The 20,995-nt window shown below is 37.9% G+C and overlaps 1 protein-coding gene across 4 annotated transcripts in view; it reads left to right on the plus strand.

The window, feature by feature from the left end:
• The window catches only part of dis3l2 (DIS3 like 3'-5' exoribonuclease 2), a 612,176-nt gene that overhangs the window by 575,481 nt on the left and 15,700 nt on the right, over positions 1-20,995 (plus strand). For all 4 annotated transcript variants that reach the window (XM_051922221.1, XM_051922220.1, XM_051922222.1 and 1 more), the window contains exons 15-16: positions 15,192-15,375; positions 15,642-15,728. In XM_051922221.1, the coding sequence (XP_051778181.1) occupies positions 15,192-15,375; positions 15,642-15,728 (271 nt within the window). The remainder of the gene's footprint in view (positions 1-15,191; positions 15,376-15,641; positions 15,729-20,995) is intronic.

The following is a 20,995-nucleotide window of genomic DNA, read 5'->3' on the forward strand; positions in this document are numbered from 1 at the left end:
TAGCACTTGAGTCAAAAGTTAAGGAAATTGTGGTTTTGACAGACATATTTATTACTATTATTATTCCTTGTGCATTATGCTTATGTTTGCTTGCTCTTTTACATTAGACAAACCTGAATGACTTGATAATGAGGGCGGCACACTAGTAGCACTGCTGCTTTGCATTAAGGAGATCAGGGTCCTCATCCCAGGTATTCCCTGCATGGGGTTTGAGTGTTCTCATGCAGACTATTTGAATTGGTGATGTTACATTGGTCCTTGTGTGTGTGTGTGTGCATCATACCATGTGATGGGGTGGCATCATTTCCTAGGGATTGTTCTTGCCTTGTGCCCGATGCTTGCTAGGATTAGCTCCAGCTGCCCCAAAACCCTGCTCTGAATAAAGGTTTTGAATTTGGACAGATTGATGGATGGTTGAACTTGATCATTGAATAACAATGCTTCAAACATTTCACCTTGCTCTCCAAAGTAAATGTATTTTATTTGTATTTCTCAAGTGAAAAATCCACATTACCCCCAAATTTTAAAGGGGCTTTAGTTTTTTCAGTTTTAACAGGTATGCTACACAGAAAATACAGTAATCTGTCTGTAAACTCAGCTCATGCCTTAAAGTCCCCAAGTAAATATGCATTTAAAAGTAATAGGATTTTACTAAAATTTGGCACCATTTCTCTCATAATCTTCTTCCATATGAAGATGCAATGCCTTTTCCAGGTTATGTTTATAAGCTGTGACCTCAATGCACCATCTTTCCAAATTTGTTCTTTTCACATACTGGAAAGGGTTCATTCACACGTAGACATTTTTCTAGCACTTTAATGCTAGGCCTGAATACTCCTAAAACCACTTGCAGCATTATTTGCCTTTATTTTCAGTTATTCTGTTCATACCTCCATTAGCAGAGAACAGTTTAGAAAACCTCTTTCAACAGTAGTTTTCAGGTGATTTCAACCAAACACTTCCTCCATTGAAATGAATGGTAATGCTTGTAAAAAGATGGTTAAATAAATGAGCATTTCTGGAGTGTTTTACCAGAAATTTACTGCTTCTGCCTGTGGGATGAGCCAGTAGTAAAGCAGGAATCTTTTGAACTACGCTGGGAAGAAACATGCAACTCACAGAGCCTGTGTTGTCACTTTGTTAAATAAGTGAACCAAGCTAAGGGGTTTGACATATCCAGCTGCACTTTCACTTTTTTGAGCTGGTTCATTTACAGGGAAAATACACTTTCACTCACACAGAAGTTAGGGAAATGCTGAATCAACTGTGGCCATGCCTAAGTCTCATACCCTATAGTAATAAAAACCTTTGCAAGTGATTGATTGTCTAATTCAAGAACAGTTCTTCCTTAGGCTTGGTTCTTGTGTCTAGCTGAATGCCCACTGAGCTTTGGCTCAGCAGCTCTGAAGACTATGCCTCTAAATTCTTGTTATTCCACTAAGACAAAAATTTAGTGAAATAACTCTTGCAGTTTATTAAGTTAGCTGTTTGGTTTTGAAACAATCCAATATCGTTTCCAAAAATTCAAGAATAAAGTGCAATTAAAACGACAATTCTAAGTTTTATTTGTGCAACTCTGAACTCGACATGTGACAAATATCTGTGCTTACAACACTGATGACTCCTTCATTACAGTACTGTATCTAGGATCAAAAGCATTAACATCATAGAAGACATTATAAAGACATAGGAATCACCTCACAACACTAGAATATCTCACTACCCATAAAATGGTGACACGAAGTGATATCAAACATTTTTCTTGCAAAACGCAGGAAAACAATTGAAAAATGCTTGTAAAAATACTGAAAATGTACATCACATAAGTGTGAATGGGCCCGAAGAGATAGCTAAATGTTTAAAACAACTGAGCAGCAGTTCAGTCTCAAAATACATTTTTCAAAGCTATGTTTAACCTATAAAAATAGCTATAAAATTAATAACTCGCTAAGTATTATTTGTAAGCATTAAAGTGTTCTGTCTTTCTTTCTTCACTGTTTTGTATTCCATTTTATTTTATGTCTTGTAATTTTGTTGTAAACCTGTCTTCTTGTGTAGAATAAAAAAAATAGTGTGTGTGCGTGTGTCCCGTTTCTCTCGGCAATCTAAATGGTCAGTTAGGTTTTGGTGACTCAGTGGTGTGGATGATGATACAGTAAGTTAGAGGTGCAAATTCTTGATTGTGACAATTTTTTTTTTTTTTCGCAAATTAAAAAAAAGAGTTAAAATGAAGCATTTTAAGAACAACGAAGACAATAACATACCAAGCAATGTCAGGTTACTAAATACTGGCAAGATGCAAGCCGAGTCACTTTCAAAATAGAGAGATTCACTAAAATATGAATGACATTTTCACAATGGGTAATAACGTCCCATCTACTACTGGTGGTAGTCAAAAAGTGGGTAGAGAGCAAGCAAAATGCCTCAAAATGACAGATTCTGAGAAGTAGGCTTTACTGGAACAAAATCGAGATGGGGGTCACTGGGCAAGAGAGGTTCAAACACATAAGGATACAGAGGAACAGCAAAAGAGAAACATTTAAGGTATTCATATGACAAATGTTATCATTTTTTTTAAAATGTATTCTATCAGCAATCTTTGACAGATAGCATAGCTAGTATCTTAGAATTTGTATACACTGCACACCATAGTGCAGAAACATGGATGGCCTCTTGACATCAACAGAAGGGCAATTCAAAGATGTTTAGATGTTGTATATCGAATGCAAAGAGACTTGTATGTTTTGCAACATAGACATTTACTTGGCAAAATGATCCTTAATATCTCACGGCTCTGGACATAACAGCCTGTATCAATTCATGCTGTGTACTGGCAGCAGTTTGGGTACTGCATGATGACACGTTGCTGTTGCTCTCTCCACTCAGCTGCTCCTACTCTTGTTTTTTTTTTTTTTCAATTTTATTTCTGACTATCCCAGATAGTCCAGAAAAAAACAATGTTTTTGTGATTCTCCCCTTTAGTTGGAAATACTTCAATTTCATATTTACTTAAAAGCCAAGCAAAATGACACCTTTTATTGGCTAACTAAAAAGATTACAATATGCAAGCTTTCGAGGCAACTCAGGCCCCTTCTTCAGGCAAGATGTAATACAGAAACTGAAGTTTCCTATGTTTATATACACACTCTAGGACAAGAAACAACATTGGTAAATATTTAAATGAGAGATTTTGAATGTAAAAAATTAATAGATTCATTCAGGCTAGGGTTAATTTAACAAGAGAGAAAAGAACAATGTATTGTCAAGATCTCTGGATAAGATAACTGTCCAACAAAGTCTTTTGAAGTTTGTAATGAGTTTTTTCAAAACAATGTGGGTCTGTAGACAGGTTGTCTGTCATTCTGAGAGATGTAAACAATCCTCATATCTGGACATAAAACTCTTGTCTTTATTCAATCCATGTTGTAAAGTATTCAATTTTAGCATGAGTTTAACTTCCCATTCTTTTCTCTCTTGCTGTGTTTTGAAGTTGCCCATAAGCACTGTGACTTTAAAGTCCTTCTCACAGTGTCCATGGCTGTTGAAGTGGGCCGCTACAGGAACATCTGTGTGGCCATGTTTAATGTGGAACCTGTGTAAATTCATTCTCTGGCGGAGTGTTTGTCCAGTTTCTCCCACATAGAGTGCAGTGTCAGGACATTTCATGCAGAAAATTAGGTAGACTACATTAGATGATCTGCAGGAAAATGATCCCTTGATGTGATGTTCAAGTCGGCAGTGTGGTATAACTATACGGTCTGTATCATAGATGTGGGCACATGTTTTGCATCTTTTCTGTAGGCATGGAGATGTGCCATTTTCTGTTGGTTCACTTAGGGAGCCTCGGACAATTAATTGTTGAAGGTTTGGTGGTTGTCTGTATGCCAGGAGGGGAGGTTCAGGAAATACATTTTTCAGTGTTTGGTCATTATTTAGTATTGGCTGAAGTTCTTTTATAATTTTTCGAAGTGTTTCAAGATGTGGGTTGTAGGTGACAACAAGGGGGATGCGATCCTTGTTGTCTTTGTTTTTATATTCCAGAAGGTTGTCTCTGGGTATGGCAGTAGCTCTTCTTATTTGAGTGTCTGTTGTTTTCGGGGTGTAACCTTGTTTGATGAAATCTTGTCTGAGCTCCTGCAGTTGTTGATCCCGGTCTGTTGGGTCTGAGCAAATACGATTGTACCGTATTGCTTGGCTGAAAATAATGGAGCGCCTTATATGCTTGGGGTGGAAGCTATCATTTTTCAGGTAGGTCCGTCTGTCTGTCGGTTTGTGAAAAATAGAAGTTACAAGGGTGTTGTCTTTCAGTTGAACGGTGGTGTCAAGGAAGCTGACTTCTGTTTTTGAGTAATTCAGCTTCAGCTTTATGTTGGGGTGAAAACAATTATATTCATTATGAAAATGGAGGAGGTCCTTTTCACTGGCAGTCCAGATTATGAAGATGTCATCTATGTAACGGAGATACAACATTGGTTTTACGATGCACATTGACATGAAATCTTCCTCCAATTTTGCCATAAAAAGATTTGCATAGTGAGGTGCAAACCGACATCCCATTGCAGTCCCCATTTGTTGCAAGTAGCAATCCTGTCCAAAAGAGAATAGATTATGTGTCAGAGTGAATTTTATCATTTCTATTACTGACTTTGTGGGTAAATCATGTTGTTTGAGGTACATTTCACATGCCAATATGCCATCATCATGGGGGATGTTAGTGTAAAGTGCCTCAACATCCATTGTGGCCAGTAAGGTTCCCTCAGGTAAGGGGCCTAAAGCAGACAGTTTTTTTAAGATATTTACTTAAGTTTAATTTTCTGCCTTTTTCTCCTCTGTTCCTCCATGTTTTGTTTTAAAGAGGTTGCTCAGGACCGTGGGCAAATTTTTTATAGTTAGTAGATAGTGAATATTCAAAATGGGCATTTTTACGTCATGTATGGTTATTGAGTAGTAACATTAGGAGTGGCTAAAAGTGTGTGCACAACAAGTTAGTTTTAAGTTGATTTGAGAATCTATAAAGTAACTTCTCATGGCATATGTGCACTTTTATTAATCAATATTTATTCATTTTTTTGTGCGTACACCATTTTTGCCTTTCAGGCGTAAGCAAAATTTTTTGTATGGAATATAAGCAAGGTTTTTTATATGACACCCCTGCTGTTTTTAAAATATACCTGCCTCTTTCAATATGCTTGAAAGATCTGACTTTAAAGTGGACAGGTTGGTCAAATATATGCTACTTTGCTTAATTTCTTGCTTTCATGCCTAGTTAAACTTTCTTTGTCTCTTTGTGGTTCAGTGTTTAAGGCTGGTAGTTTTCTGTTGTATGTCTCAGTAAAGTTTGCTTTGATTTCAGAATTGAGTGGAGGTGTGTTATACTAAAATGAAATATCATTAATTCATGCATAGTATACTCATGAGTGATGAAAAATCACTGAATGAATTGATTCATGGATGCTAATGTCTCACCTACAAATATTTATGCATTGCAGTATTGAATTCATAGGTTTGATGGCTGGCAAATAAACCATTTGAGAGGGGACACCCCATTCTATTTCACATTCTAAAATGAGATAAATTTGTTATTTGCACAAACCTTTGGTTTTGGACTGAAGTACATTTGTTTAATTCATACACATACAGGATCTAAGGCCATCGCTTGCTTTAATGATACTGTCATACCATGGTAAAAGTAACATAAATCATGTGTCTTGTCCATGCTAATGTTTGTTTTAACAACAACTGAGACTTTTGGCCATGTCTGCATATAGGTGCTTTGCATTAATGAGCAGGTGTACCTATAGTAATAAAGTGGCCACTGAGTGGCTGCTTATAAATACTCATTGGATGTATTGAGCAAGGTGATGAAAGTTCAAGGCCCACCCCAGCCTTCAAACAGCGTTTAGATGACTGGAAGGGACATGAAACAGCAGGATGGATATCCTACTGAAATGTCACAACAGCCTTGTGTCTTTGATGACTTCAAGGCAGCTGTCAACTGAATGCCTTAATTTACATGAAGCTTTTTGCAAATAGGATTCCTAATGGTTTGTGAGCATTTAAACGGAAATGCCTTCTCTCTCTAGCTAAATGTTTTAGTAGCGCCATTGATAAGAGCACATCTTTTATTTGTTAGCTAGATACAAGTGCATCTTTTGGAATAAGCTTAAGAAATGACCATTAGATGACATGTTACATTTTTCGAGGCCTGTCAAAAGATCCTTTTCCTAATGAATTTCCTTCATGTTTCTATGTGTTACCTTAAAAAATTGCCACTGGTCTTAGATGTTGCATCTGTCTCAGGATTTCTGATCTGCAGAACGGTGTAAATTCTGTCTTAAGATTGTTTTTATGGTCGTCTGACCCCACACTGCACTTCCCTGTTCTCATCTTTAAGTATTTTCTTTCGCACTTTCTAACTCTATATCAGTTGCAAGATAATGTTGCCCCATTTCTGGCTCATACCTTTCTAGTATCTAGCATCTTACTAGTATAAAAAAGTTTAATGACTTCTATAAAAAAAAAAAAAAAATCACCATTCTGCAAACAACATTATGAGTAAAGTGAACTTCAGTACAAAACGTTACATCAACTCAATATCAATTTTTACCTCAAGTATAATAAACTTAAAGTGTGTTACATAAACTAAATGTTTTAATTCTCCTATATGCTATAAGTTGACACAATCCAGTTGCATTAACTCATAATTCAATGTTTAAAATCTATATAACTGTACATTTAAGTTACTATAACTTACGAATTCGTGTTTTGGAGTGAGTGTTTATCTTGCACTAATTTGCTTTAGTATAGTAAAATCACACAAAGCACTTAAATTCTCACATAATTTGTTGAACAAAATGCCATTAAAAACTAACATATCAATTATTTTAAAATAAAAATAAATTCTTAACAGTACAACTTTAAAACAGCATCTACACACCATACAGTATGCAAATAAACCATATGTAGAAAAGGCGCTATATAGGCGCCTGACCCGGCACAGAACGACACAGAGGCACGTATAAAACACAAGGGCTTTAATTTTTCTTCACCCGTGGGAGCACGTCTTCCCCGTGACCCACAGGCAATACACAGTCCCAAAAGCACTCCTTTTCCACACAACAATAATACACTCTTCTCTTCCACCACTCCTCCACAAGCTTTGTCTCCTTCCTCCCAACTCTGGCTCCTCGAGTGGTGGTGGCTGGTCCTTTTTATACCCCACCCGGAAGCGTTCCAGGTGCTTAACCACCTGGTCCTAATTGCATTTCTGGGTGGGGCTGAAGATTCGACCAGCCGGGCTGCAAACTCCATGCAGCTCCCCCTAGCGGCCATCCGAGCCCCCAACCAGGTTGAGGAGGACTCCATCTCCCATGGAGCCATGCGCCAGGTTGGGGAATCATCGTCCGCCAGGGAGGCTGCCACCAAGCATCCCAGGGGAGGTATTGAAGTGTCCATGGCTGCTCCCCAAGAGCAGATGCAGCAGGGGCGTCCCTGCCGGGCATGGGACCCGGCTGTCCTTCACACATGCAATTATGCAAACTATACCTGTGTGAAGACAGATGTTTATAAAATTCATTACACTGTTTCATTTGTGCATAAAAAAATTAATATTTGTGGTCATACACTTGAGAAATCAAATAGTACTTTCAAAACATGTGACATTATCAAGCACACTATCAATCTCCAAAATAGTATGGATTGTTTGTGCAGACTTAAGTTTTTAATATGTAATACAGTATTTCTTTTTCATGCAAAAACACATAGACATAGTTTTATACATTTTATGACCATATGGTGTGTCATCATTACCTTGGTATAATTATAATAATGTTAAAAATCAATAATTATAAATTTTATTATAAATAATAATTATAATAATAACTTTAACATTATACAAAGTTATTGTCTGTTTTTACCTGCATTTTTCTCACTCTTTAATATTGTTTTTTTTTTTTTATCAGTAGGCTGCTTCTGGAGTATGTGAATTTCCCCTTGGGATTAATAAAGTATCTATCTATCTATCTATCTATCTATCTATCTATCTATCTATCTATCTATCTATCTATCTATCTATCTATCGAAGGACTACAAAGAATGTAGCAAATAGGCCTTCCAAAAAGTCAAAAGAATTACAAAAAACTTAGAAGAAAGGAACCAAAAGCCCATACACATTTCAAATGTCTCTGGATACAAGTTCAGGTCTTGGAGGATTATTTCAGGAGCTTATTTTTGAAAAACATGGCCCTTGCTGAGTAATTGCTTCTAATCCATGGAAAAACTTTCTAGATTACTTTAAATTATATTTAATCTCCTTGGGTTACTCAATGTTCAGGGCATATAGTAGGCCAGTGAGGAGAACAAATGCATTTGGTACGTCACTGATATTCTCGATGACAAAGTCCCCAGCATCTGTCAGTGAATGTTGAGCAGCTACATCATCTATGACTGTAAGGATTTCCATTTTCACATCCTTTATGAAAGACTCTTAAGAATTGGTTGTCTGTTTGAAACATTAAAAACACTTATTTAGCAGGGATTGTGTTATTTTGGTACGGTACTGATGTTGTAATATGGTCATAGGTTTATAAGTTTCAGTCCTGCTTTTTAAACATGTACCAAGTCTGCTCTGAATACAGCCTTGGAGGCAAATGTTTAATGCATATAAATATAAAGGCTTGTTTTACTGGATATTTATAACCCATGATACTACAAAGACAACACAGGCCTGTCCATGGATTCCTTATGCCTTCTAAATGCATGTCTAAATATTCCTGTTGTACAGTTTTCCTAGATATAGCTCAGATGGTCTTGTATGGCTAGAACAAAAAAAAATATGTTCCAAATACAATTCTGAAGGCATAGAGAAATACTTAAAAAGCCTTCAGCTTAGGTTTAAATACTCCCACTATTAACTACTAAAATTATCCGTTTCAGTTTAGTCATTTAGGTAATTGTCAAGAAAGAAATCTAGAATTAGACATTACTTAGATATAAAATCATTTTTATACATGATGCTGTACTGATTATACAGGTCATATTTTTAAAACCAAACACTTTAAATATTCCATGTATACTTGCAAAACAGGTCTTCAGAACTTTACTGGAAACAAGGGGAGACCTCTTAGGACAACAGCACGCACATGCTTTATAATGTCTGAAGACAGAAAAAAAATAAAATCAGCAATGAGGAAACTAACCATAGCCCCACAATCCACCCCCCTTACTTTTTTTTTTTTTTTTTTAAATTTCTGTCTAAATGCTGATTGTCCTGTCAAACACTTCAAGGCTTATAGGTGTCAGTGTCTTGTATGTGTTTTTATAGTGACCAGAATAATGTTTATGATTTTCTTCAGTTATCAAATTTAAAATGTTGTCTTTACTATTAGAATGGATTGGTTAAATATATTGGTTAAGTACAATGGGATTGTTAGCTTTCAAATGGTGTATGACTAATGTCTTTGTATAGACCACTTTTGTGAAAACCTTACTGAACAAATTAAATTGGTATTCAGCCCACTGTCAGGCTGATGACAATGAACAGGATTGAAAGCATCTTTGTGCATATTTGGATCATAATAATTATATCAACTACATACAGTAGGAACGTTTTACTAGATCTGAACAATAGACCCGTTTCTCTAACTCATCAAGAACAACTTGTATCTGTTCTCCATAAGCTGCTTTTTGTACATTTTTAAGAGCTTTGAGATGTGTGTATCCAATGTAGTAAGGAACTCCCTCTTCGGGTTTACACACCCCTCTCCCCTCGTTCCGCTGCATGATGTCTCTCAGATTCGTACAAATAAATCAATACCGCAAGCAAACTATGATACATAGCACAATGAGAGAAGTTGCAAAATCAACCAGAATGTTCAACAAATTATATTAAAAAAAACTATCTAAATCCATTAAGCAGTTCTCTCGTGAAAAGCAAACAGACAGACGGATTTTATATATAGACAGAGATAGTAACAATAAGAGCAGCTTGCTACTCAAAACGGTAAATCTAGGAAAAACCCGGAATCGAACCTGCAACCTCTTGATTTAGAGTCAGCAGTTCTTACCTCTGCACCAGCCAAACAGTCATGTCAGCATCGTACCCTAACCTGATTTATTTTTCTTCTGTTATGTTTTTAAATAAAGGCATACTTCTTTTGTTATACAGGGTGAGCCAAAAAGAAGTACCACATTTCAAACGTTTATTCTACAAAAATGCAGCAAGATAAAACAAATTTCATTATGACACAAGAAAGGGTATAAGAAGTAGATTTCTTTCACTGGGTTTTAAAAATGATGTCTTCAAGGTGGTGGCCTTCATTAGCCATACATTCTTCAAAATTATTTCTGAATGCTCACATGACTCGTTCAACCTTTTCAAGGGGAATAGTGGTGATTTTGTGGCGAATAGCATCCTTGAGGGCTTCAAGGTTTTGAGTTCAGTGTGTGTATACTTTCGACTTGAGGTAGGCCCACAAGAAGAAATAGCACAGAGTGAGATCAGGCGAATGTGAAAGCCACCCTATATCACCATGTAGGGAAATCAGCTTCCCCAGAAACATCTCTTGCAAAACTTGCATGGATCTCCACGCCGTATGAAACCAGGCATCCACCACATCCATTTTTCCCAGTTGAGGCCACAAAGTACTCTAGTATTTCAATGGTAACATTCTGAAGTGACAGTGACCGTTGCTTGCTCCTCCTCAAAAAAGTAAGGGCCTACAATGCCAAATTCTGCAACAATGCACCAAACTGTAACACACTCACTGTGCAGGGGTCTCTGATTAAGTTCACAAGGTTTGGTTTCAGCCCAATAGGGAAAGTTTTGCTTATTTACACAACCATTCAAATGGAAATATGCCTTGTCATTGCACATGATGATGGCATCTCGATGAACGGTTTGCAGAATGTTCGCACACAACTCTCTATGGCTCTCACAGTCTCTCTCAGTGAGTTCCTGCATTACCATAATTTTGTATGGATGGAAAATAAGGTCTTCGCAAAATCCTCCTCAAAGACTTGTTGGAAATGCCTAAAGCAGAAGCATGTTTGCGGGCTGAACATCTAGGAGACTGCAAAATTAATGTCCTTTTCACCTTACAGTCTGTGTACGGCCTGGATATTTTTAGTTCAGTGTTGTACCCGTCTGTCTAAATTTAGCCACCCACTGAAGAATTGTTTTCTGATTTGGGATGTCACCGTTAGGAGGAATGCTAAAGTGCATTTGGAAGGCTCGTTGTGTAGTAATGATGGATTTGTTGTTTTTGAAGAACGGTTCGCCAGCAAAAGCACAATGTGCACCAGACCAAGGCATGTTATCAACTGAAAACTACAAGGGATCGCCTATCAAAGGACCCCCACTCCAACCCACTTTGCTGCCTCTACTTCCCATAATGACCTTGAGAAATGTGGTACTTAATTTGGCTTACCCTGTACTTGTACCTTTTGTGAAAGTGTTTGTGTACTTCAGTCCCACATTATATACTTCATATCAAAATTTTGTCATTAGTTCTATAACTTGTGTTCAACTTTTTGTTGCCTCGCATTTCCTGTCATCCTACATTTACTTAGATCATTGTAGACACGGAACCCACATGAAATGCATGTGTTCCAAATAACGATATATTATTTACCCTATACAATTCCTGGCACCTCACATCAAGATAAACAGACTTGAGCGGGGAGATTTTTGTCTGACTTCAGATGCGGCAGTGGGGGCAGGGGATGAGATAGCAGACTGCTTGTGCTGATTGCCACATTTGAAAAGCAAAAGATGCTAATGAAGAGGTGCAAAGCAATTTAAGGTGGCCCGTTGATTACAACTTTTCGTAGGCTTCAGGGATTCTAGTGTTAAAGATATATTTCAGTTTTCTCAACTTGATATTTTAAGTAGTAACATGGAACTGTACAATGAATTTTGAAATATGTGAACTGTTATGTTATACTGTATCTTCTGCAATTTTCTAACTAATTTGAGTTCAGTTAACAGTAACAGTACTGTTACTTGAGTAGTTCACACTCATATATGTGGAGTAAAATTAGTCAGCGAGTCCACAAATCTTCCTTAGCATTTCTTAAGAATACAAACCTCGAGATACGATCACCTCTGTATACGAGAAATTCAAAATACGAGGAAAGTGTGAGCGAAAAATTCAGATCTAAATGCGAGCATTGGCTCGCGTAACGAGCCACGAGCCAGGCTGTGGGTATAGCTCGCGGCTTAGCGAGGGGGCGTGGTAGCAGTTGCGAGCCGCGATCTGCTGTGTCTGCGTTTCTCACTTAAGTGCACAGGTGGGAAACTGCCCACATCCATGATTGTTCCTGTGGCTGATGGGCTGCAGCTGCCATGTCCTCCCCGCATATATAGAGAAGCGCGAGGAGAGGAGAGAGAGCGCAGGCAGTAAGTCGGTGCGGGAGAGCGAGTGAGTGAGTGAGTGCAGGCTTGCGTGTAGCTGAACAGTGAGCTGAACAGGCGAGCCAAACAGCTGAAGCGGGACGGTGTAGAGGTCAGCTGCATTAAGAGAGTCTCGCCTGTTGCAGAGCCCGCAGGTGAGACGCTAACAGAGAAGAAGCACCGGGGATTGTCATCTGTTTTTTAAAGACTGCATCCTTTTGACGTTTTAACCTCGTGTTAAAGGATTGTTATTCTTGTGTATTTTAAACCTCCACTTCACAACTGTTTTAAGGATTATTTATTTAAAGATTTATTGAATGCTCTACTGCACTTTGGACACCTGTTTTGATTCTTTTAATAATCAGTTATATTATTTACCAGTGTTATTTATTAAAGGTAGACTACAGTATATATAATTTATCAGTGTTATTTGTTAGGAAAATTGATTTTTATGTTAATATATTTGGGGTGCGGAACGGATTAACTGGATTTCCATTTTTTTCAATGGGGAAGTTTGTTCTAGATACGAGAAATTCGCTATACAAGCTCAGTGCTGGAACGAATTAAACTCGTATTTAGAGGTTCCACTGTATTACTTATTAAGTTTGAATTCTGCGTTATACACTTGAACAGCACAGCTTGTGATGAATTGGAGATGAGTCTGTGGTTGAAATGAAAGAAGCAAAATACAGATGTTGAAAACTGTGTGCTCCACTCCAGTGTGAACATGGATCATGCTAGTGGGGTATGGGTCTTCTGAAATTGTATGTTTCAGGAATGTTTGCCATCTTCTCCCAAAGGTAATGTATTTCACCTACTCAAGTAAGGAAACATAAAACATTAAAGGGCTTCCAGTTAAAATCAATAATACTGCATTTTCCCTGCCCCCCTCCTGTGTTCCCCGAAAGTGTCATTATTTGAGAGGTTATGGAAACAGCAGTTCAGGAGAGCACCAGATTTCCTTATGGTTTAAAACATGGTTTAACAGAACCTACTAATGGCGTGCAGCTGTAAAGACCAAGACTTCAAAAACTATGAAAGATGAGTGGAACAAAACTATGTTTCAAGAGATGTAAATAATCCTTTCTTGCACCCTGGGCTGTAGTTTCTGTGTGACCCTGCTCAGGATATAGTGGGTTTGAAAAACCGGATGGACAGATGGAGCTGCATGCAGTCCTGTTTTGTCTTTAATTTCATTGTCTAACCATCAAAGCTATTCAGTTTACTGAGGTCTCTTTCCTGAGGAAGCTTTTATAAATATTGAGTCAGAGATAGATGAGGCCATGGAGAGGAAAATGTATTGTGCAGAAGTTGTAAATGGTGAGCTGGAGTGTTTATGGAAGTACACTTTAATTGGTAAGTAATCAGTAGAACATATCCACAGCTGTCCTTTTAAATTTCAGTATTCATTTTCCTCAGAGGTTTAGCATAGCTCAAACTTGTATCTACAAGCATTGGCCTTTTCCCTTTATATTATTTGGTTTTAAAAATTTAAGTTGAGGCATGTGAATGTTAAGTCCTGCTGTACTGGCTTTATAAAGGGATTTGTTGCCCTCTGCTGTTCTACATTTTCAGTTGTTCAGTAGCACTGAGCCCATCAGGATTTTTAATTCTGTTTCATTTTGATACTCGCTTTTGTACCTTCTGCTTAATTTGGCAGTTTTATTCTTCATATATGTGTGTTTGTGTGAGCTCACTCAGATTGGGTAAATTTAGTTTGGGTGTATATGCATGAATGGGTTATGTGGAATACTGACATTCAGTCCAGGATCAGCCTTTATCTTGTACACAGTGTAGCTGGGATTAGTCTAAACAGCTGTTGAACCAGTGCTTGAGAACTGGACTCATAAAATAGATTAATGTATTGTTATTTTCCATTTTACAAGAACTGTCTTCCATCTATCTACATAAAGAAAGAATTAATACCACCATACCATATTTATTTGTTGAGCGCTTAAAAACACAGCGTTACAACCGACCAAAGCGCTGTACAGTTAAAACAAACAGGACTAAAAACAAAATATTAAAGCAAACATTAAGAGAGAATTTGAACTAAAAACTAAAAACAGGTCAGAGGAACCAATAAAATAGAGAAAATAGCGAAAAACAAGTAGAAAATGAAACAAGTTAAGAATTAAAAGCCAATGTGAAGAAGTGCGTTTTTAAGCGTGATTTGAATATGGCAACTGAAGTGGCTTGCCTAACCGCTAAGGGTAGGGAGTTCCAGAGCCTGGGTGCACTGATGGAGAAAGCCCTTTCACCACGAGCTTTGGTAATGAGAATTTGCTGATACTATTAACTGAATGAGTTTTTTTAATTTTTAAAGTTTTCAGTTTTTGAGGACCTGCTACTTCTGCCTTTGTCCTCACCCATTGCCATTCTGTGAGGACTTAAGGGAACTGTTATCTTCCTAAGAGACCACACATCCTTGTCCTTCATCAGTCTGCAAACACCCTGATGCCATTTTACTTCTCTTGTCATGCACCATTCATTCATCTGTCTGCCCCACTGGCTACTGGACTACGACGCCTTCCCTTTCTTCCTTTTATCCAACAATGTCTTTCCAATACTTCCTTAATAATTCCTCTAATGTGACTTTAGGTTGTTAGGTGTTAAAACTGCCTCTTCATGCTTGCATTGTTTTAATATTTTCTCAGAGTAAAGTTGCCCATTGAAGTAATTATACATTCATCTCCATTTATGTCCCTAGTTATGCTTTATATATTTTTTAATTATTCATATGCAAACCAATGCAAACTGGCAAGGACTTTTCATAAATTCACATAATTTTTGTGTTTAGGTTGGTGGAGGAGTTTATGCTTCTAGCAAACATGGCAACGGCACATCGCATCTACCGCTCATTCCCAGAACGAGCTTTGTTACGTTGCCATCCCCCACCACAAACAAAGATGGTAGAAGACCTGGCTGAATTCTGTGAACAGATGGGACTGAAGCTGGACTTCAGCTCTGCTGGTGCTCTCCATGTAAGTATTGAGAAAGACCCAAAAGCCATTCTGGTGGTTGTCTCCTGCCTTTATAGCATGATGTGTGGTGGAGCAAATATTCTGGTTATGCAGATTCTTAGGATACTGCTCTAATACATGTATAAAGCATATAACAGCCTTTTTTTATTTTTCATTTAACAAATTTATGTACTTAAGTAGAAGGGTAACCGAGATGGTCTGTGGATGTTTATGCACTTTGATTCTGGTTTAACTTACATGTCTATGCGATTCTATCGTCTTTACAGAAAAGCTTGATTGCAACTGTGGGGACAGACGAATACTCCAGTGCTAGGAAGGAGGTCCTCACTGCTATGTGCTCTCGACCAATGCAGGTAATATGTGTTGCTTTGTTTATTTAACCAATAAATATATTGTGGAATATTTTTTAATTCAATAGCATGAAAGTAAGACATTCTTGAAATCAGTGATTAATCAGCAGTCCAGTGACCTACTCAAAAATCTGTTTAACACCCTGCATATATAGTATATATTTTCTACCTGAAACGAACACATCTTTAACCACATTAGTTTCTGACAGCCTAAAGAGGTCAAATTTGAAGTCCTGGGCTTTGAAGGAACTCCAAGCTGGACAGTAAATGGTAATGCTCAATTTAGTGGTCATCCGCCTGTTAGGAATATGACAGATCAATTACCAGGTACTTTATTTAGCATCTTAATGCAGTGTCTCAAGAGAAATCAAGCTATAATGATTGTTGTGGCATTTGTAATTGTTGGTAGAAGATTTAGCAGCTGGTGTCTCTGTCTGAGTGATTAGCGCTCTGTCAGTGTGTCCTATTCTCAGGCTGTTGTTGTGTGCCTTTATAAATGGAAGATGAGCTGAATTTCCAGTGAACAGATGTGGCAGCACCCTTCACTAGTCAATGCTGCTTTTATTTGATGAGTGTGATAACTTAGCACCTTTACGTGAAGTTTAAAGTGATACCCAGAAAATCCTCATGCTTATCTTCCGCAAATGATGCAAAATGCATCAGGCCTAGGACGCAGCAGAAAAGACATAAATGAAAGGTGGAAAGGACAGAAAGAAGTCTGTTTCAAATCATGAAGCAGATTTAACACTCCTGAGAAGATAAAGTGAAATATTTGAAAATGGACTATAGGCAATGGCTCTAAATGATGTATCAGTTTGATGGCTTTGCTTTGTAGTAAGAAGCAATGCATTGGTTCTGCCAGGAAGATACTGAAATGTGCCCTAAATGACTTTTATATAAACAGACCTAATTGTGCTGATCTTCAGTAGTTCCTCTGCTAATTGCACTGTTGTGATTTTAATGAAGTAATTTGCTCCACATTGCAATTCATTGGTTGAGTATCTGCCTCTGGGCTTAAAACAAATAAAACCAATGAGCTGATTAAGTGCAAAATAGGATGCAGTGCTAGAACAATCTGATAAAATATCAGGTATATTACCCCAGAAAAGTTTGGATTGAATCCATAGCCACAGTGGGAATGAAAATGTCATGCAAAGCCTTTTTTTATTATATTTACTGTCTGCTGTTGTTGAAAATGTGTCCCCAATTTTTCCAAAGAAGGCTGCTGTCCTGTCATTTTATGCCCACAGCCGTCCAAACCTGTTTCAGCTGCCCTTTCCTGAAGCAGCCTTATTTAGTGGAGTAATTTGAGTTTTAAATGTGGCAGAGAAACCTTTAATCATTTGTAAAAGTTGTTACTTTTTTTTTTTAATTTGTGAGAAACTTAATTAGTTTATAAAGTTCAAATTCCCCCATTGATCTCTGTTGAAGGAGTGATTTCAGAGAACAAAGGATGTGTTTTTGTTGCATTCTGAATAGTACAACTATATATAAAACTACAAATATATATCAATGCTGGAGGCCAAGATTGGTAAGTGTTTGCATTCCCATAGTTTCTGTGCACCAGTTCTTCTGTCTAGAGCTGGGCTTTGGAGGTGCTCCTCGGTTTGCTGTCTTTGTTTTTCCCAGGAATAGGTATGAAAGATTTGGAACCTATAGTGGATCCACAGTTCCTGACTTCCACACCTAGTGTCTGATGATGAGTTGCCAAGGTTAAATTACCTGTTACTGGCCTAAAACTAGAATTAATTTTCAAAAGATCTGGTCTTATTTATTTAAGTACACAGAAAAATGCAGTGAAAGGAGATTATATTAGAGTATATGTAAAATGATAGAAGCTTGTAGTCTCTAAGTATGGTCAGACCATTAAGAGAGCAGGCCTACATCTTCTACCCTTCTGTTTTAAGAAGAGGTATCCATCCAGTCTTTTTATTAACCAGTTCTGATCTCAATTGTTGTTTTTTTTTCCTACTTTTAAACACATTCAGCCTTAAAAGGGATTTCTGCTTGAAGCTGCATTGTGCTAATTCAGCATTTTATCTTCAATACTTCCTTTGTCTTGTCCTTACTTCATTCTGAGATTACTTTTTAATGACATTGCCTTGCTTATTATCTTATGTCTGGTCACAATTAGCAAAAGGGTTTCAAGATTACTATTTAATTACTTTGAATATAATAGATATTAATTATTCTAATACTAAGTAAACACTTAATGACATAACAGCACAGATGTAAAATGTGTTACATATGAAGTAAACGCCAAGTGAGCCCCTAGAAATATTTCAATAATATGTCTCAGCACTTACTTTTTTATTTTCTAAGCCATTTGACATATTTTTCATTTTGGGTTGCCATAGGAATAATCTGTTTCCATATCTTTCTGTCCTCTGCATCTTGATCTCTCACACCCACCACATTCATCTCCTCTCTCACCACATCCATAAACCTCCTCTTAGGCTTTCCTCTTTTCCTCTTGCCTGGCAGCTCCATCATTAGTTTCTAATTAGCTTCCTTTTCCCAATATGCCCAGAATCCCTCCTCTGCACATGTCTCTGGCTTTGTCTCCAAACCATCCAGCCTGAGCTGACCCTCTAATGTACTTGTTGGTAATCCTGTCCATCCACGTCACACCCAATGCAAATCTTAACATCTTAATCTCTGCCAACTTCAGCTTTGACTCCTGTCTTTTTGTCAGTGCCAACGTCTCCAACCTATATACTGTAACATAGCTGGTCTTACAACAAACTTGTAGACCTACCCTTTCACTCTTGTTGGTACCCATCTGTCTCAAATCACTCCTGGCACTCTTCTCCACCCACTCCACCCTGCCTCCATTCACTTCTTCACATCTCTTGCACCACTCCACGTTACTCTGTGCTGTTGATTCCAAGTATTTAAACTTATCCACCTTCGCCAACTCTACTCCCTGCATCCTCATCATTCCTCTTTTCACCCTCACATTCACACACATGTATTCTGTTTCGGTCCTACTGACATACATTCCTTTTCTCTCTAGAGCATATCTCCACCTCTCCAGGGTCACCTTAACCTGCTTCCTATTCTTGTTACCGATCACAGTGTCATCTGCAAAAATCATAGTCCATAGTCTATGAAAATAAGAAAGGGCTCAGAGCCGATCCCCAATGTTATCCCAGCTCCACCTTAAACGCATCCATCACTCCTACAGCAGACCTCACCACCACCACCACCACCACCACATTTCCCTCGTACATATCCTGTACCACTCTTACATACAGTACTTCTCCGCCTCTCCCCACTTACTCATACAAAATACCACAACTACTCTCTAGACTTCCTGTCATATATTTTCTCCAGGTCCACAAAGACACAATTCATTTCCTTTTGCCCTTCTCTATACTTGTCAATCAACACCCTCAGAGCAAACATCTCATCTGTAGTGCTCTTTTCCAGCATGAAACCATACTGCTGTTCACTAATCATCACCTCCCTACTGAACCTAGCTTCCACTACTGTTTCCCATAACTTCATGCTGTTCTGCATGCTCTATCCCTCTGTAGTTACTACAGTTCTGCACATCACCTATATTCTTAGAAATCAGTACCAGTACACTTCCTCTCCAGTCCTCAGGCATCCTCTCACTTTCCAAGATTCCATTAAACAATCTGGTTAATAACTCCACTGCCATCTGTTTTAAGCACCTCCATTTTCCACAGGTGTGTCATCTGGACCATCACCCTTTCCATTCTTTAACCTCTTCATGCCTGTCCTTGCTTAATCCATTGCACTTCCTGGTTCACTATCTCTACATTATCCAGGCTTCTGTCTCTCTCATTGTTATCATTCATCGACCTCTCAAAGTACTCTTTCCATCTTCTCAACACATTCTCCTCACTTGTGAGTACATTTCAATCATTATCTTTTATCACCCTAACCTATTCTGTTCATCTTTCCCATCTTGGTCCCTCTGTTTAGCCAGTCGTTACAGGTCCTGTTCTCCCCCCTTATTGTCCAACCTCTCCTATAACTCATCTTACACCTTTTCTTTAGCCTTCGCAACCTCTTTCTTCAACTTACACCTTATCTCCTTGTACTCCTGTCTACTTTCTTCCTTTCTGACTACCCCACTTCTTCATCACCAACCTCTTCCTCTGTATACTCTCCTGAACGTCCCCATTCCATAATCAGGTTTTGTTTTCTTCCGTCTAAGCCATTTGACTGAACTCCCAAAACTGCATATATTAAGTTTCTTTTTTTCAGACTTTGAATATTACCGGTAAGTTGATTGCCCAAATCAGTTCTTGGTCTGAGTTTTAGCTTTTGGGCCAAGGTGACTTGTTTTCTTGACACCTCATTCAGCAATATTTGTTGAAAAAGAGTTAGTGATATTGCATTGTCTTAAGGTGGTCTTTCCTATCTCAAATTACAAACTGTTCATCTGTCTGTCTAGTTCTTGGATTCATTTTTTACATTACAGGTACAAGGTTACAGGTAAAGTTCTGGAATTGTTTGTTACTTCATCACAAATCACGGTTTTATACACCCTAGTGTTAATGAGCCAGGAGTATAATATACTGTATATATCTGGAGACAACTAAGTGAATTGTGCTTAAAACAGGGTGGGAATCATTGGATGGCTCAGTGAGTATCACATTTCTAATCCAATCCAACGCCTCATGAAGGTGTCGCTCAAAGTAGGGTCTTTGATTTTGAACTACAAAGAGCTGTGGTGCTCTAATTAACCTGGTCCGGCAGAGAGCAAGCTTCTAATTACAATAAACTATACAGCTAAAAAGTCTCCTAAAAAGACCCCCATTCAACATACAAATATGTCTGCTGAGGGCACATTGCTAATGTTAAAAATAAACATAACATTTTGCAAAGGAGAAACCTTTCGTGTCACTTAGATTATACATTGGCATTTACAGGCATTAAACATGAATGATACGTTGTCGCAGGTGCTGTGTGTGCTCTCTCTGTTTTTCAGCGTTATGATGATAGTATAGGAGTTGATGTATGCTTGAAAGAACTGACAGCTATGTGTGTTTATGAAAATATAAATTATAAAATATGCATTTAAAATAAACAGTGTGTCAAAACCCCATCAAAAGGTCTGTCATTAAGAGAGCTGATAACGAAGAGTCACAAGAGATGCAGATTTTAGTACTCAACAAACTGAAATCAATCAATCCACCAAACAAAACCAAAAGATGCACAGATGAGGGTGCACCTTCTGACTGCAGATCTAAAGAAACAACTAAAGAAATGTAACATTACCATCTAATTGGAAA

The sequence above is a fragment of the Erpetoichthys calabaricus genome, chromosome 2 (genome assembly GCF_900747795.2).
Source record: "Erpetoichthys calabaricus chromosome 2, fErpCal1.3, whole genome shotgun sequence".
NCBI lineage: Eukaryota > Metazoa > Chordata > Cladistia > Polypteriformes > Polypteridae > Erpetoichthys > Erpetoichthys calabaricus.